This window comes from Microchirus variegatus (genome assembly GCF_963457635.1).
Source record: "Microchirus variegatus genome assembly, chromosome: 5".
NCBI lineage: Eukaryota > Metazoa > Chordata > Actinopteri > Pleuronectiformes > Soleidae > Microchirus > Microchirus variegatus.
Window position 1 is genome coordinate 23,559,987 of NC_139806.1, and position 19,809 is coordinate 23,579,795.

The 19,809-nt window shown below is 41.4% G+C and overlaps 1 protein-coding gene across 2 annotated transcripts in view; it reads right to left on the bottom strand.

The window, feature by feature from the left end:
* Positions 1 to 19,010, bottom strand: part of LOC310927906 (glutamate receptor 3-like) — a gene marked incomplete at both ends in the record, with an annotated part of 73,576 nt that extends 54,566 nt beyond the window's left edge. For both annotated transcript variants that reach the window (XM_083890319.1, XM_083890318.1), the window contains 3 exons: positions 1,474 to 1,713; positions 17,866 to 18,024; positions 18,923 to 19,010. In XM_083890319.1, coding sequence (XP_083746445.1) covers positions 1,474 to 1,713; positions 17,866 to 18,024; positions 18,923 to 19,010 — 487 coding nt within the window. The remainder of the gene's footprint in view (positions 1 to 1,473; positions 1,714 to 17,865; positions 18,025 to 18,922) is intronic.
* Between the last annotated feature and the right edge of the window lie 799 nt (positions 19,011 to 19,809).

The following is a 19,809-nucleotide window of genomic DNA, read 5'->3' on the forward strand; positions in this document are numbered from 1 at the left end:
CATGTTGCATTGTTGCTGTCATAGTCACTCACACAAACATGGTTAAGAAATATCCCCCCTGCTCCTCCCACTCTGGCCCTCAATGAAGCCCTTTTCCGATAATGGAGATTAAACAGACAGTTGGACGCGTACTGGCGATATTGTTCCAGAACCTTGATGAGGAGAAGCAGGACGCGACTGAGAGCCAAAAAAGCACAGCTAACTCTCAGCAAACACAAGCTGTGCAGCAAGTAGGAATCTATCCTAAGCTGCAGAGTTTTTGTTGTGTCAAAGTCTGGAAAGGGACAGAGTATTACAGATAAAGGGCCGTCAGCACCAACACAGCAGGTGAAAGAGGCAAACAAAGTCAGACAGAGCTCTAAGGGCTACATCAGGCGGCACTTCTGAGAACATTGATTGTAGCCAAGAGAGGATAAAAACTCCTTAATCTCCTCTGAAACACATCAGATGAATAATCTCAAACCACTGGCACAAAAACATAGATACATCAGCCAGATCATTAAAACTGAGGCACACCTGCATCACAATTATGTAGGTGCTGCTGCACGGTGTCTCTAAAAAAAAACAAAGTTGTTTTTCCTTTGTGTCAAACATATGTAGATTTGTTCAACATTCTGCCAAAACAGATTCCCGCAGATGCACAAAATGGCTCTGTGAGAATCCGCTCCATGAGTGTGCAGTAGAATTAGACACCTACCTGAAATGGAGATACTGTATTTTAAGTGAGGTGGGGGAAGTGGAAAAAAAAAAGAAAAAAAAAAGGAGGGAACTTGTCCTAGAAATGCTCTACGCCAGTTTAAAAATACTTGAAATGCACAGTTTTGAACAGTGGCACATTTAACGGGAGAAGCTGCACCACAGAACATTTCCACATCCACTCATTCAGCTGCAAACACACGTTAAAACACGTGACATCTTTACTGCTACACTCAGTCGTGCCGTGCTCACACACACCGAGTTGTGTTGTTTCACATGCCGTCGCTAAGAGGACGACAAAAAAAAGTCTGTAAATAGTTGGCCTACATGAGGGGAACGGAAGGCCATGAAGCACATGCAGGAATAATGTTGTACTCTGCCTTTGTATATAATCCAATTAGAGCTAAATGATAATCAAGAGTTCTGAGGATTAAAAGCTCAAGCGGCTGAAGTCATACATTGCAGCAAATGAGCCGCACCTGTGAATGACTCATCCCTCTCAAGCGAAGACCAACTGAGCGCTGCATTCAACCACACAACCAGGCCATTTAGGTTCATCGCAGGCACACATTAAAATGTACAGGATTGGGGATGAGAACGATGCAGTATAATTCTTCTGTATGAGCAGTCCATGGCAGGTTGATTACTTTTTCTACTCTCTCCGATAATGTGAGACTCTGTGATTACACACCAGTCTCTCTTGTAAGCTTGTGGTGTTTGCATAGATGTCATAAAAGTGTGTATTATATTTGACTATATTCAAATATTACTCTTTACCTCTGTCAGTGTCGTAAAGGTAGACAAACTTCTCCCATTTGTAATGGTCCAGCAACGTGAGAACAGCTCCACGCAAACTGGGCCTCATCTGGATGACAAACTGCACATCGGCGTCGATGGGGAAGCTGGGCGTGATGAAGGAGGTGTGCAGGGCTCCGCAGAAGGAGGTCAGCGTGTTCATGGACTTCCTGTCATAGAAGCCAAAGATGGCGTACACTCCTCGGGAGAATTGGGAGCAGACTGGTGACAGACAGAGAGAGAGAGAGTGGGTTAGAAATGAGCACAAAGGCATATTAGGGTCATTTATGGTCAGGTCATTTCCATCAGTCAAAGTATACCAACATTTAAAGTGATGGTTTAGGTTTTCTAAAGTGTAGAGGAATGAGATACTGAAACATTGTTCAGACTGACCAGTCAGAACCAGCCTGGAAACATATTATCTCAAGGCTCACCTAAAACAACTTATGTCACCTTATGTTATTAAGCATTAGCATGCTACTACTTTGCGGCTAACTTGGCGAACCTATTTCCAAAGGTAAGCTAGCGAGGCTACGATTAGCATTAGCGTAAGGCTAACATAATACAAACACTGTGCAACCTCATTAGGCACAACGCACATTTTTTAACCACTGGTGTGGCTGACAGTCACAACAGCTAGCTACACTAATGCTAATCGAAAAATTTAAAAATTGCGTCGTGCCTAATGATGTTGCACAGTGTATTATGTTAGCCTTTATGTTCCTTATCATGCATTACCATAACTGAAACATTTTTTTTAACTCCCAGTATAGGAATACATACTTCCTAGGGACACTGCACGAGTACAGAAAATCAGCGATTTTATATCATGGCACACTTAAGTTGTTGATCCACAGCTGCCTTGGTCTGTAAGTTAAAACATGTTATTTTGTGACTTTGGAGATTGAAATATTTCTTTCAGATTAACCCAAACACTGATTTTCTGCATGGACTTTGGTGAAGAAGAGTGAGCAATTTAAAAACTTCAGCTTCTGATTGTAAACGGTTGGCATTGTCAACTTGTAGTTGAAATGTAGATTTTATCAGGTTTTGAACCCAGTTTTCCTTGTGTCCCTGCAGGCAGACACGTTTTAAGTGAGAGAGAGCGTTGGAGACCCAGGTTGATTTTTAACAGATGGCGACACGCTTCAGCACAAATTCCGCGCTGAAAAAGCGTCAGTGACAAAGCCCGAATTTCACAGTATAATTCAAGTTAAATTCTTCTCGTCTCGTCTTGACAAGTGCAAGTGTTAAAAACCTTAATGTGAAGTTGTGAACGGGGGAGACATCACGACGAGATTAATCTTGCGAGCGAAGCAGCGACTATCTGAATAAATGGGCACCATGTGGAATGTCTGCTCCTTGTGGCCATTGCTCTGCTCCCCGCTGCCCTTCACTTCTCCTTGGTCTAAATGCAACCGCTTGGGCAATCAACTAGATATAATGGGGAAATCAGTGCACTGGCCTCAGCTCTTAATGGACAAATACCCTGAAACATGAGCATGCAAATGTGCAGGCACCGTGCTTAGCTGCAGTATACAAGATTTATATCCAGCCCTATGTGCTGCCGTCTGCGTGCCGATGGAAATGAGCTCTGGCCACAAACGCTTGCTACATCAGACACTCACTCTTACAAGGTGTTGACTATTTCATGTTATTTGTACATAATAAATGGGTTTAATAACAACAAGCAAGAGTGGATTAGTTATTTTAGTAATGAGCGTAGGAAATGCTGGTCAATGCAGGCAGAGCTGTACGACTCTCTGTTCCACATAGATCACGACCCTGTTCTCAGAAGCTGCTCAGTATAACTAATCAGTGTTTAATGATGTTTTTATCTGCCTGATGTGATTTAATGAGGTGTCTTTTCCCAGAATATGCAGGGGTGAAATGCAGCTTTTCGTGCAAAGTGTAGCCTGTAGCCCGCAATATGAATGACTGCATGCAAAACACATGTTAAGCAATATGTGAAACATGACTCACGATGATTTCACCCATGAATTTGCACAGACTTTATGAATAATTTCTTTTCCACCACCATTACATAATGATCGAGTCCCCATGGTCTTATGTAATGAAACCAACATTTGATTAGCTGGCTCTTGTTATTTAAACAGAGCATTGAGAGCATAGTTGTTAGCTAAAAATAACTTGTTAACTATGAGTACCAACTGTTTCCTTCCGCAATGTTTCATGGGGTTTGCCTCAGAAGTTATAGCAGAGATGTTACACAGGATGACCAGTCTTACTCTGAATAGAAATATGGATTTCTATGGATATAAAAAAGGTTTAATTTAAGTGATTTTAATGCAGAAATGTTACATATTATATCTTAAAGGTGCATTATGTAATAAATTTAAACAACTAGCCATAAAATCCTCCTAATATGTCACAGAGACTCAGGAATAATGTTCATATAACAAACTGAACTCACCAACAACAACAGTACAGACAAAATATTTGCATTAAAAAAAATCTTTTGCAGACTGCAAATCACGTTTATGTTTTGAAATCATGTTTTGGCATGTGGCGCCACCTACCGCTGTCTACCAACCATTGCAGTCAGTAGAGTCTCAGCTGCCGAGCAACCACGGGTTGCCAGTTACGTCAGAAAACGAAACCTAAAAGACCTCTGTATTTTGAATTTGGATGTAGTTTTTGGCCACATTCTTACATGTGGCACCTTGAAATGCATGAATGTGATTGACTATCCCTATGCATTGATGTCTGTTGATGAAATAGAAACATTTTCAGTTAAGTTCAACACCTTTAAAATAACCACCAATTCACCTACACAGACACACAAGATAACTCAGGTCAGTCATCTTTCTTTCCTTCTTTCTGTCATTCAATCATCCCACCGTCCCACCATTTTCTCAGCTTTTTCACACTTCATATCTCACCAGTGTAAAAAATACAAACACTCAATCCACACAACTGAGCACAAAAATCAAGAGTCGTTTTAAAAGCATAAGGGTCTGTTGATAGATGACGTTGATGAGCCTCTGGTAAACAAGTCTCCCACTTTGTTATTACGTTTGGGTTTTGGATTCATCATGGGTGACAGCTACTCTGAATTATTTCTCATTACACATTATTCATCTAATTTGCAAAACAGCACCAAATGTCAAATTTACACACACAAAGCAGTAAACACTAGTCAACTACAGTAAATGGAAGAAGAGAAGAGATGTACATTTGTACTCTGTGCATTTCTACTCTGAATACTAACACATTCTTAACATGCATGATAAATATCCAACTCCAAAATCCAATCCTGAGCTTCACACTCTGTCCCCTTCTATTTTCATTTCCTCCATCACTTATGCCTCTTACTACCATCGTTGCTGTCCATCTTTCTCCCTGAACCTCCATTCCTCTGCACTCTTCACCTCGTAAAGCTTGAACATGTAGATGCAACAGTTCCAGCAGCACCAGCACAGTCTCACACCTAACAGAAACTCAGGGTCCCAGGGTCCTCTCTTCTGAGTCTACATAAAACCGATAGAGGGATCAACTTTCAGAGTAACCGAGCCGACAAAGTGAATTCCTCATGCTCTGTAGCTGCGGGGAATAGAAAGGAGCTGCTGTCCTAGTCTGAAAAGAGAACACAGCGTGCAGTGAGGAAATAGACTTTGCGCATGTAAGAAAGTAGAGTACGAGGACACGGAAATGTGGGAGTGAACTTTTTGGACACTGAAAATAACCTTGAGGTTTGAGGAGATTCACTGCATTTGCACAAAAGGGAGGACAATAGTTTTCACTTTTTGTGACAATAACAAATAATCTGTTGTGTTTTGCTTCTGCCTGGTGGAAAGTTGTTTTTTAACCTCTTTTCTAAGATCGGCGCTCGCAGCACCGCTGGAGGAGAGGACAGAAGCAGGACAATAATTTGTTTTCCTGCCCCAACCTGTCCCAGGGTCATATGTTTAGTAAGCGGAGGAGGCAGAGGACACGAACACACAGAGCCTGTCCCAAAATCACCAAACTTATAAAGGATGGGGGTCAAAGAAGGACTAGACTAACAAACTACTGTGACGTTTGTGTCAAAGCACATACATTAAATTCGGCCCTTAAACATAATGAAAACCATTTAATATTCATCTATTCAAGCCTTTTCGCTACATACAGAATACTCTTTTATGTAGGCCATCATGTCTTTGCATCCACAAACATGGGAATTAATTGTCTCACCAGGAATTACTCTCACTTTTTGTGATCCGAATACCTCCCCAAACCCTAAATATTTGCCCTAACCCTAAATTTAGTGTGTTCTCGTGTAGGTGGGGAGCAAGAGGGAGTGCGATTTCCCCCTTATAATCAACCCTCAAAATGTAGTGAGCTCCAATTACCCATGATGCTTTGTGAATTCAGCGAGCCGGCTGATTTTTTTTCAACAAAGATGGCTGCCATGTCAGCAGAGGAACAATATCGTTGTAAGTATATTCTCACAAATAAGCACGTTACAATGTCGAAATGTGTTGGAATATGTTGGTTTGATATACATCAAAAGGACCGTTGAGCTTTGAACACTAATGTCAGACAATAACTGACGATTTATGAAAGCTAACTAGCTAACTATCTAGCTAGTGGCTATTTGCCGAGTGCTTCGAGAAAGTTTGTGAAGTAGGTTAGCACATTCGTTATGTTCACTACTAGTGCTGTCAAACGTTAACGCGTCAAACGGCGTTAACGTTAGCGCATGACGCGTTTCCATGGCGACTGACCGGAAAAATTACGTCATGTATGTCCAGATTGTTAAAATGAGTCTGTAAAGTAACGCTTAACTTTAAAAACAGAGGCACAGGTACGCTGGTTATTTGTAGCGCTGCTCTTTTTATTTAAGAAACAGACCGCTCCAGTTCCACTGTAGGCGAGCTAATGGCGCTAAAAGGAGCTAATGCAGCTAATGGAGCTAACTGATAAACGGTGCCTGGACTCCAGTGTCGCGGCACGTAAACATGATGTCATTCTTCTTGCGTCTTCTTCCGGTCAGTCGTCATGGAAACGTGTCATGCGCTAACTATTGCACAGCACTATTCACTACGCTAATTTGCATATAGTGGTGTCCCAATTCCATAGGGAAGCCACTTCCCTCAACGAGGGGAATTTACGTTTGAGGGCACTCCAAACCAAGTGGAAATTTAACTACTTCGTTCCTCAAAGGATTGTCATCTGGTGGTGGCATCACCCTTCACAGGACAATCCAGATTTTGTGTCGTTCCACGCTGGTGGAATGACCAGTACTTGCCAAACCACAAACCCTAACCCTTTACCTGGGATATAACTATATTTGGTCACTTTGGCAGACATCTGAAACCGCATTACTGTGCGTTACCTTGAGATCTTAGAAACACCTGAATTTCACTCAGCCAATCAGCAGATATCACCAAAAGCATCATTGTGAAATTTGACCAATCAGCAGAGGCCTGCAACACTCAAAACTCCACTACAGTTCCAGAAGACAAAAAGTAGGGTTATACAGTTATACAGACATTTTAATTTCCAAGTATTTCAAATGTGTGTCCTGTAAAGGATTAACCTAATCCTTAACATCACTATTGCTGAAAAATATGGACGGAAAGCTGTAAATTATTGAAACTTAGGCAGTGGATGACAACAAATCCTGTAAATGTACCGACTGACACTCAGGAGAATCAGTGTTTCCTCATGGAACTGAGCTGGGCAGTGAAACATTTCTCTGGACGACGAAGAACAAGTTGTCAGTATTACTGTTTTTTGTGACTGCTTAATTTTCGTGCATCACTCTCTTTAAGACAAAATATTAGCACGGCAACATGCTGCACTACTAAAAACACAATGCCAGCATTGTTACTGTCAGGACTGTGTAATTACAGACAACTTTCTAGTCCCTCTGGCTTCTTGTTTGGACACTGTCATAAAGTATAATAACGAGGAGCTGTTAAGGACACAGGTACTTTTCCTTAAAGCTTATGTTGTGACATAATAAGCTCCCCTGTGTGAAGAAACCAAGTCAACACTATCCTCTACATTATTTTGTGTACGAAACAGAGACGTTCCTCTGTGTCATAATTCCAGTGACTGTTTCTACAAAAACTTTGCAGTAGCATAGAGAAAAAGCTTACAGGGGATCAATATAAATTCAGATGGTGTGAGTTTTCTACTCCTTCACTGTGCAATCAGTATTAAAGCGGACCTAGAATGGAACTTCCAATTAACGCTGTTTTTTTGGTGTGTATCTGCGTCATTACCTCGTTTATGAAGCCCTGAAGGTTCGAAACAAACAGTTCAGCCACTGCTGAGAACGCTGTGTTGTATTGTAATCTCAGGCTCAGCGAGATCTCTGAAAAAACATGGTCCGGTTACATAAACAGCATTTCTCCTGAACAGCGGATCCTCCTGCTCCGGGCACTAGTCCGGGAACATCCGGTTGCGTACATTGAACCGCAAAAGAAGAAGAAAGTCCGTTGTGGACGTCTTCAGACTCTGGGTCCGACTCTGGGTCAAAGTCATAAAAGGGACTGCGACGGGGAGTCATGTTGTTTTGATAATGAGTCGCAGTGCATCCACCGTTCCAGAGGGGGAGCTGCGCTTCTGAGAGCGGGTGTGCTGATTACATCACTTCCAGGTATTGGCCAATCACAAGACAGTGGGGAAGGTTCTACGCTGGCTGGCCAATCACAACTCACTCTGTCTTCTGGGGGTGAGATTTCAGTCTGAAACAGCGCGGCTGACGAGAGCTTCAGTGAGGAGAGATTTCTATTGTCCAGCAACTAGGACGTTTTTGACCATAAAAACAAGTTAATGTATGTAAGTAGACCTCCATAACTCACATATGTGCAACAGGACCACTCTATGGGAGCTTTAACGTCACAATGGCAAATAAACCCCAAAAGTTGTGTACAACACACACATGATTGGCAATATCCAACAATATTGTACCTGAGCTTTTTAAAAGGTCAAACTTTCAAGCATCTAACGAGGTCTAAGTTCAACAGGGAGACAAACACACTTACTTAAGATACCCAGTAAATGTTTACTTTGAGATGAAATTCTATCTGACAGCAAAGTGCACACAGTAAATGATCTCTGTGTTAAGCGTTCCATATTTTTTTTATCCGCATTACAGCCCGCATTGTTGTGCAATTCTTCTCAGTTGACCAACCACACAGGAAGCACGGGGCATAAAGGGACTGGAGCCTGAGTAGGTGTTTCTCCTCAGGCAGTGTGGTGGCGTCGCGAGTTGGCTGGAATTCCCTCTTCTCTACAGATTAGAGCTTGGTAAAATCATACACAGTGTTTTTTTCTTTCAGTGAGCTACTACCCCCTGCAGATAGCAAGCGGGGCAAAACACTCACTGGATTAGCCCTAATCTGAGAAAGACAACTGAATATGGCCCACATGCTAAAACAACACGACAGAAGGAAATCTACAGCAGCGATACAGAGACGAGGCCTGTGGCTACTGGAGCCTTGTGTGGGAAAATACACTTTAATATTGCACTGCAGTGCAGTAACAGCACCAACACTTCACCACCTACACATGCTTTGCATATACTGCAAAAAAGGAGAGAAAGGAATCCTCTGAGGACCACTGTTAGAAAAGACAGAGGAATATAACGCACTCGAAAAGACATACTGCAGAATAATAAACTAATCTGCCTATGGTTTGGCGTATTTGTATTGTGCCACGTAAATCATAAACACCTTTTACAACACACTATTCTGTAACTGTATGTAACCAGTGAAATATTTCATCAAACCTCCTATACTACCTACATTAACTTGTTGTCCACCGATGCCTGTGGCGACACTCTTTCATCTCATTGTGTTTTATACAACACCAATAAAGCTTTTCCATCCGTCTGTACAACTTTTACAATTTAGTGAAATCTATATCTTCAGGATATTTCCCTGGATAAGCTCGGGTAAAATTAAGAGGACAATACAACATCAGAGGCAGCCACACCGAAGGACGTTGTGTAAGACTGCAACGAACTGCTGCAGCATCACTGTAGCTTGTCAGTAGTGATCACCGTCGCTCTGTTACAGCACTGGCATGTGAGCGCATTCTGAGGCACAGGATGAAACGGCGCATCTCCAGTGGCTTGGCCCAATCCTATTCAGCACTCCGCCATTTCAACCAGCCACATTTGAGAGTTTCAGTTTCGAGAAAAACAAGAAACGGGATCATGGAATTATGAGTCTGTGCGTCAGAGTCAACTGATATTAAACAGCCTCTATTGTGCTCATTCATTAGGCATAAGCAGCCATTTAATCACAGAAAGATAAGGCTTTTATGCTGCACAATGAACCATGAGTGCTGTGCTGCCCCATAGCAGTACATCCAAATATCATTGCCGGTAACTAAAATGATAATACAACTGTCTTCGGAGAAAGAATTTGTTTGTTATGGTTAATAATGGCACATCTGAGGATGAGTACTCGTCAACTTGAGGCAGCTCATACAAACTGACAGAACTCTGGCTGCAGAAGCAGTGATATTTTTATCTCTGCATCATAATAAAGGGACACATGCTTTTAGGGGAATATCTCTTTCTTTTCAGTGGGTCCTTAAACGAGAGGATCGATTCAGAGTTTTCAAAAACTCAACTGGCAGAATGAGTGAAATGAAAGGTTAGGGAGGAAACGGAAACTTTAATGCACAGTGTGGCTTTAAATAAGAGACTTGTTCTTCCTCTGATTATCAGTCACCTCACAGACACTGACACTGCCGTAGAGTGCGGATGGAGACCACGATCATGCAGAATGCTCTGCCTCGGGCAATTTTGTGCTCATGCAACATTCACCACGTGTCATTTTAAATGAGATGTGATGGATCTAAGGGTATGTATTGTTTGGCTATGTACCCAGAATGTTTGTTTTACAACAATAAGTCCAACAATCACCAAAAAAAAAACTGGTCTACACACTCCAGAGTGTAAACAGCGCCACAATCAATTATTGAAATGATCAACTAAAAAATTCAGAAACCCCTTCGAGTTTACAGCCGACAAGTGCATCAGACTGTCCAGCAGAGGGCACTGGGAGTGCAGTTTGACCTGTATCCATGATATATTAAATAGAATGATACAAAGTATTATTTAGTGACGAGTTGTGTTCTTTTGTTGTGAAAATGACACAAACAAACAGTCATGACACCAAAGCGTCTGAAATAGGGATGGGACAATACCGATTTCAATAACCTGAGTATCTGCTGATACCTTTATTATTCGGAAACAGTCATTTTAGACCATTTGTACCCAGTCATTTCAAAGACATAATTCTCCAACTGTGTAACAGATATTGTTCTCTCAAAAAGAAGAATAAACAGCCCAAACGTGACTCAGCTAAAATGGTTTTACTGGCTTTTACTTAAGTTTCTACAGTGTGTGGATAGTGAAGCATGCAATATACAGTGTAGGATTTTTGGATTGTATCGGATTCTACATTTTTATTTGTCTGATAATCCGATTCAGTGATTTTGACCACAATCTTAGAAATAAAAGTGCTGAGTAGAACCATATAAGGTTCTTTGTCTTGTCCTCATAGGAGAACCATTAGTGTTACCAAGAACCCTTGAAAAATCCTTTCTTCAGGAAAGGGTTTTTCAGAGGCAAATGTTTCCAGGTAGAACCTCAGCCCTTGTAGAAGAACACTTTGGAACCCTTATTATATATATAACCATTTGCTTCTGAAAAACCCTTTCCCGAAGAAAGGGTTTTTCAAGGGTTCTCGGTAACACTAATGGTTCCAGTAAGAACCATTTTGATCCAGAGAACCCTTTAAAACCCATTTCTGAATAAAGGGTTTTAAAAGAGTTCCTGGTGGAACCCTCCAAAAGGGTTCCAGGTGGAACCTTTATAAAAAGGTTCTACCTGGAGCCAAAAAGGGTTCTCCTATGAGGACAAACCGAAGAACCTTATATGGTTCTACTTCGCACTTTTATTTCTATTTCTAAGTGTGGTAGAGATCGACCGATATGGTTTTTTAAGGGCCGATACAGATCATTAGTAGTCAAGGAGGCTGATAACAGATATTTGGAGCCGATATTCATTTGCAGTAAAAGTAAAAAATATTGTCATCAAAATTTTGTCTCAACTTCCTGGTTCTTCAGAATAGATTGTAAAGAAACAGACTAATCTGCTGACTCGGCTGTTACAGCGCCACCAAATCTAAGCATCAGTGGACTTCACACACAAGCATGTGTTGTCATGTCTGTCACTCTCCACAGAGATGGTTAGAAAAGCAGATGACTCACTCTGTAAGAAAGAACGACGTTGAGCTCGTCAGTGTGAAGAGACGGGCAGTGACCTCACCGACAATGGCATTTTTAAATGCAAGCCAAATCAGGATTTACTGTTCTTTGTCGTGAAGTACACTGTGGCAAATTTAAACAATGTGCATGTGTTGAAGTAACTCTGATTCGGATGAATCTTCTAATCAAAACGAGTGATGAAAATGTGGATTTTATTTGCTAAAATGTTGCCATTTCATCCAGATAAGGCAAGAGAAGACGATGAAAAAGAAGCAGGAGAGTAGGAGGAGGGGGAGAAGAAGAATCTCTGGCTGCATGAGCTGTGTTGCATTAGTTGGACTGTCCATTGCCTACACACTCGAGTGCTCTAACATTAGCGTCTGTCTGAGCAGCATCACACTGGTTGAGTCATAGCAGAGGGAGGATAGGTAGCCATAATAGGTGATCTGAAAATAAACATTTATCTCTGGCTACCGCATAGTGACACAACAGATGGGGAATATATTTAAATACAAAGGAGCTTACTAATATACACTTGTGTCTTATACCTTGCAAAGACGTGTGAAGCAGTGTGAGGCTAAACACAGAAGCTTGATCAGCCATTGAATAAATACCTGAAAATGATATGAAATTATCCGTCTACTACAACAAAACGCTGTGTTGCCACTTGATTTAACTTGTCTCTAGTAATGTCCGGCATGGCCATCGGCCCTGTCTCCTCTTGCCCTGACCTCAGACTTAATGGATGTAACCCCTCCTATTTCTGCATTTATGCACACTACATCCTGGCCTGTGGCTCAGTGTCACATCAATACGTCCAGCAGCTTCACTTCAGCCACATTAGTGAGGTTCTCTTTGTTACAACATACAAGCATCATCGGCTGCTTAGAGGGTGGTTTGTCTTTTTAAACTGTCGTTCTGCAGTGTAAGCATTAAAGTGGAAATTCAGCATCTCTGGTTGGAGAATCAAACATTTGCAAGCAGAAAGTGACTCTCCCATAGAGAAAATGAAAGCTTGGTAAGAATTGATTTTTCCATAGTGGAGAACAAACTGCTGCAACAATCACACACACACAGGCGCACACTGGACTGTAGCCTTCCACCTATTGATCCATATTGCCAATAACAGAGTGGTTTGCCATGAGGGATTTGTAACAATCATTATTATGTACTGACCCAGCTGGAGGACACCACTGTTTTTTTGTATACAACAAATGCAACAACTGAGCACTCAACAAAAAATAATGACTGTCTTTTACATAACTAATTATTACTTCCTTCATTCGTTCCGTCACTCACTTGATTATTATAGTAATGCTTGGTTCTTTTCCAGATGAATCAATTTGATTTTTCGCCCACAAAATGTCAAAATGTCATGAAAAAATGTCAACTGGTGACGACAAATCCTCAAACGTTTCGTTCATAAAAGACTAAAAGCAGACTTCAACAGAGAATACTAAATTAATGTACTTTTTTTATTTAAAGGCACCATATGTAAGAATGTGGCCAAAAAAGGTTACTACATTCAAATTCAAAATACAGAGGTCTTTTAGGTTTTGTTTTCCCCACTGTAACTGGCAACCGAGACTCTACTAACTGCAATGATTGGTAGACGGCGGTAGGTGGCGCCACATGCCAAAACATGATTTCAAAACATAAATGTGATTTGCAGTCTGCAAAATATTTTTTTTTATGCTAATATTTTGGCTGTAATGTTGTTGTTGGTGAGTTCAGTTTGTTATATGAATACTATTCCTTGAGTCTCTGTGAAATATTAGGTTTTTTTTTTTACGGCCAGTTGCTTTAGTTTTATTACATCATACACCTTTAATTTAAATCAAGATATTGATTCAAAAGTGCAGCCCTAATTATACAGTTATCTAAAACAATGTATATAGTAGTAGTAGTGGTAAAGCATTTTGTAAACCAACCAAATGATCACAACAAATAAGTAGATTTAAAATCCCTCATATTTCCACTTTGAAGGCAGCTGCATAACGATGACTAACCTATTGTTGCCAGAAATGAAATGTGTCAAATCATAATCATCACATTCATTTGTTACATCAACACCAGTTTGGAAAAACTGGTGTAATATACAAAACAGTCAAATGGTACCAGCATCATCTTGCTTCAACACATCTTGCTGAAATTAATTCGCCTAATTATGTTGGTTTTTGTTTATGCTTTTAGGGAAGAAAGACTTTAGCAAGTATTTTGCTAAAAGTCAGCGCCGCTGTTGTGGTAAATGTTAATAAGAGCATGGTCTAAAAATATACAGTGGTTTTCACAGATTCACTCTATAGGACACCACAAGTGGTAAAACAGTGTTGATTAAGTTCCCCCTTAAAAACTTCCTGCTGTTTAAAAGCAAAAGACTGAAAATACCACTTTATTAGGTACACAGGACACCTTAAAGCTCACATAGAGTGGTCCTGTTGCACATAATATGTTAGTTATGGAGGTCTACTTACATACATTAAAGGTGCATTACGTAATACATCAAGTCTGGCCATTCCCTCCTCTGACCTCTGACACCAACCAGGCATTTTTGCCGACCACAAAACTAGATCATTTCTCTTTATCAGACCATTCTCTGTAAACTCTATAGAGATGGTTGTGTGTGACAATCCCGGCATTTCAGCAGTTTCTAAAACAACAACAGCAATGCTAAGTAAAGTGTCACTTAAAGGAGAATTCCAGGTTTTTTCCACATGGGCCCATTGTTTATGACACTGAGAATATACAATGTAATCCTACAGGGTATTTTATGTTATCTACTAAACATAATAGACATAAGTAGACATAATATGCCCTATTTCTACAAGTTAACCTAGTTCCCTGGTGTCCTAATGAACATGTCTGTGACATGCTTTGGTCAAAATACCTCAAGGAAGAAGCACCACAGCCAAAACAGCCCTGTTAAGAACGCTCGGTTTTGAGTGCCTGTCTCTTTAAATGCAAATGAGACACAGGAAATAACATCAGCTAACAGCAGTTAGCTAAATCGATTTGCCCACCCTAGCTGGCACGTTGCCATCATATATAAAATGTATCCACTGGACACGTAAATCCTCTGAGGCTGGACGTTTGTGTAGAACTCTGTGCTGCACTGTGGAGCCTAGAATAGAATAGACTATTACTATACTAAACATGAGTGAGTCGTCTTTTTTTTACAATTTGCCGACTCATACGGCCTCCAGAGTCCCAACTATAAGCATTAAAATGATTAAAAAGTTGATTTTGCATCATATGTCTCCTTTAAGAGTCTAGATTTCTGAATGAAGCACTAGTGACACTTAAATCCCACAAGACTTGACAGTTACAGAAAGACAAAGCAGCGTGTGAGTGACATAAAATTCTGGTGCGAGTTTGTCTTGACCATGTCTGCATGCCTAAATTCACTGAATTGCTGCAATGTGATAATGTGCATAAACAACCATTGTTTAGTACTGATTCCCTATACAATTATTTGTATGTAATTTGTATGTAATGACAGCCAATGGTCTGGTCAATAATACAACTTGTTCACACTGTGGATATTCAAAGGTAAGTGAGCAAGTAGCAACTGGACTTCCATCCATCCATACATTATCTACCGCTTTATCCTCCACCGGAGGGTCACGGGTCACGGGGGGTGCCGTCCCTATCTCAGCCAGGCTTTTAGCCAGCAGGGCGTCCGGGCGTCCTGGGGACTAACCCTGTACTGAAAATAATAAGAAACTAGACGCCCTACTTTTAGGCAGGACGCCCTAAAGACGCCCTTTAATAGGTAGAACAGCACCTATTAAATGCTGGAAAGTCTCTTTGTGCAAAAGCGAAACTTGGCTGCAGCAGAGTATGAACTCCCCGCGACACTCACTTCTCTCTCTCTCTCTCTTTGAACAGTTAACTAAAGAGATCAGCTCAACTGATGCATCTGTTTTTCCCTTAATTACAGCACGAAAGCGTCTTCTAAAGAAAGAATGAGACCACGGAGTAAAAACAATGAAAGGTGCGCTCTTGAGAGTCAACGGTTTACTAAGATCTACTCGGATCCCCCGTATTTCATCGCGACTGTAATCGATCCTTGTCATAAAGATCATTATGTACGTGTCATATATGGATGTGGGGATAAAACTGCGCAGAGAGAAATGATCCATTCCATCCACACAAAGGTTCCGGAGGGCAAGGAGGGACACCCTCTAAAAAATCCTAGCTAAAAGCTTGATCTCAGCTGACATAGGGCGATAGGCAGGGTACACCCTGGACAGTTCGCCAGTTGGACTGTGGGAGGAAGCTGGAGGAAACCCACGCACACACGGGGAGAACATGCAAACTCCTTGCAGAAAGGCCCTTGTTCACACTGGGGCGAGAACCCGGGGTCTTCTTGCTGCAAAGGCAAGAGCGCTAACCACTACACCACACGTGTGGCCCCGGACCTGTACATTACTGTATTAATAGTTTTATGGCATTAGGGCAAATTACAGGAGAGTGTGTGCTTTATCCCAGATGTGGATAAGACGAGCAGCATGTAGTATTAATATCTTCCTCAACGACAACTAATGAAGTGCCCTTGAGCTAAGCACTGACCCCACAGCTGCTCCAGTGTAATTACTCATCAGCAGACAGTCCAAGGCTGTGGTTCAACTGGGCAGCGTTAAGGTGCAAGTTTGTGAAAGAGCGTAATCCTGCATCTGCCTGCAATTTCTGCCCGAGGCTGCTCGTCATTCCCCGATACACACACAAACAACTACATCACTTCAACAGCACTGTGGATTTTTATTACAACCAAGCCCTTGATGTATGAGTTAACAGTTTTGTTTGCCATTTTTAAGCCCCCTTTTTCTCACTTCATTAGCTTACACAGGCATCTCTGCAGCTGCTGACAGAGTTTGAAGAGCCGCAGCTGATCTTTAAGCGCGGAGTGTGAAGAGCAGTTGGTGGGAAGAAGGATAACAAATTAATTCTCCAGACAGAACTCGGTGCCCTACATGGCAGAGGAGTGACTGGTAGACCAATTATGAAGCCATCTCACACTCCACAGCCCTTCCTATCAAATCCATCATGTTTGCAGGGATGAATACACGGATTACAACGTGTTACAGTCGATACTTTAAGCTATTTATAAAAAAAAATAAAGTGCAGTAAGACAAATGAATACTGCTGTTAAGATGGTGTAACACCGTGATGCTATGATAATACAGTAGTGGTTTTTCTCTGGTCGACGACGGCTGATATGATGCAAATTTTTGTTGTTGTTTATTTTTGTTGACTTGCTCACAGTCCAGAAACATGCAGATTTGGGGATTAGACAAATTGGGCACCAAATTGACCGTAGGTGTGATAGTAGATAATTGCTTGTCTCTACGTGGCCCTGTCCAGGGTGTACCCTGACTTTCGCCATATGTCAGCTGGGATTGGCACAGCGCCCCCATGCAACCCTCATACGGAGGATGAAGCTGTAGAGGATGGATTATTTGTTTGGCCATTTTCCCCCTCCATCTGCTTAACTTAATAACACATTTGTTATATAGCACTTATGGTCCGTCTCTCTGATCTGCATTCTGTGCCCACACTGCTGTGCACATTAAACAGGTAATCAAAAATAAATAAACTGTCAAAACAACTTTTTAATGAAAAAATAAAGTTTTAGTGCAGGGGTCTCAAACTTGCGGCCCGCCAGTCGATATCCTGCGACCCTACACTTATTTTGAATCAGCTTGTCTAGTGTTTTAATTGCAATTTACATATTGCTGTTTTGTAGGCACTGAGCTGCCTTGGCGGAGGTCTGCGCTCTCTGAGTGCTTTTTTTAGTTGTAAATGTAATTGTTATAACTCATTATCAAGGCCTAATCTTGATCTACACAAGTCTAGTGGTAATGAATGAATTATTTGAAAAGTATTTGATCAACATTTAAAAGTAAAGATGACTTTGGGGACATGTTGGTGTTTCATTGTGGAGAGATTGAGGAGAAAGATTAGGTCAAACTATAGCGCAACCAAGACAAAACTAGCCATGTTAGTTTCATCATCACTTCCTCTGGAATTACTAACTCAATCCGTTGACAATAAACATTACATTTGGTCATCGAGATGCCATCACGCTTCATTATGGAGCTGCTGAATGTTGGAACATCATGTAACTGTACTCACATGCGTGCGTGACAGAGAAACTGTTGGAGGACTCCAGGTTGTCCACGTTGTAGTTGAGGTGGAAGGGTTTCTCCGTCGCATTCTGGTTGGTGTTGTACAGCTGCACAGCAAACCTGAAGGCGCTGTGCTCCTGCACCGTGGAGCGCATGAACAGTCCACCTACATGGAAAAGCAAACATACACTACACTTTACTGTCCATTTGAAGATGGTTCCTGTACATATACAGCATGTACACATATATATATGTTACACTGTGCCAAAGTCTCAGGGCAGCAGCTCTTTTGTTTTTAGGTCTGTCAAATTCTGCGATCATTGGCATTTGGATTGGATAGATGTGGCTGAAAGTTGTCTTAGGTATTATATACTATATATTATACTATATAAAGCTCGAGCATGTCATGAATAAACCTGGTGTTTGGGGCCTTTTTCACAAACACTGGATTATCAGGCTCCACGGTTATGCCATTGTTCAAGTGTAATTGTTTTTGGGTTTTTTATGTTGTTGTTTTTTAAATTGTATTATTTTAATTGTAAGAGATTGATAAATAAATATAGTATAAGATAGATAGATAGATAGATAGATAGATAGATAGATAGATAGATAGATAGATAGATAGATAGATATGCATAACAAAAACAGAGCATAAACAAGTAAAAATAGACCATAAACCTTTGCACATAACAATAAAAAAATGAAGGATGATTTATTGAGGACATGAACTGAGGACAAAATGTCACATCTCCTTCTTAACATGCACGAGCAGTGCACTTTTATTCTCAGTGCTTAGGGCATTTATAATGTGGGAACATGAGGACATTAAGTAGATCAGATGATTTTGGAGAGCAGGTGCATAGTGAAATGAAAACGCTGCAGATACTGAAACTTACAGTTTCATCAAACCGCCCACCAAAAAAATAAAACAATAAAAAAAATAAAAAAAATAAAAAAAAAAAAAACCTCATGGGTTTGTGAGAAGTCATCTCTGCAGTGACCTGCAGGGACGTGTCCTATTTCGACTACGCGAACAAAAGAAACGCGTCCCACATCGAACTTACCGATGTTGATTTGATTCGGGAAGCCGGCCAGCGCGTCCTCCAGGAGAGACAATAAAACAACGACTGTCGCGATTGTGCGATGCCACATTTTTTTGTTTTTTTTCCCTCCGCGAGAAGTGAGACGAACTCCCGGTGTGGATGTGACAGAGGCACGGCAGAGAGAACCATGTACGCCGGCTGTGCGCAAAAGAAATCCACAAGATGCGGCGGCTCTTTCTCTCTCCCCCTCCCTTCTCACTCACTCACTCACTCACTGACTGTGTGCACCCACGTTGAATGTGTGCCAACGCAACTGCAGCGCCAGCCTTCCTGCTCCTGCTTCTAATGATGATGATGATGCTGAAGATGCTGCTGGAAACCTAAGCCCAATCTCAAAGATGTAGGAGGAGGAGGAGGAGGAGGAGGAGAGGGGAAGCTGATCTCCTTACTGCTGGAGGAGGACCACAGAGAGCGAGAGAGATAAGGAAGAAGAGGAGAGGGAGATGAGGGAGGGATGGGGTGCGTGTATAAAACTTGGTCTGACGTTGAATTATAATAAGAGAAGCCTCCTTTCTTCCTCTTCACGTCACCAGAGTTGGTGTGTGAGGCAGTGCAGCCTGAGCTTGTGTATCACACCAAACATGCACAGAATCTGGTGACATTGTGTCATAAATTGATAGATTTTAAGGAGAACACGTGTTTTAAAGTTAGGCTGACGTAAGGGTTAGTTTAACATAAGGGTCAGGGTTAGAATTAGGCCAGAAGTCATTTAGGTTAAGTCTCCAGGACATGAATGTATGTCAATGCAATGTCTTCTGAAGTCATGGAAACCAGTGTATGTGTGTGTGCAGTAAGCTGTGAGGAGACATTTGGATTCAAACCCATCTTTGTGAGGACATTTTGGCTGG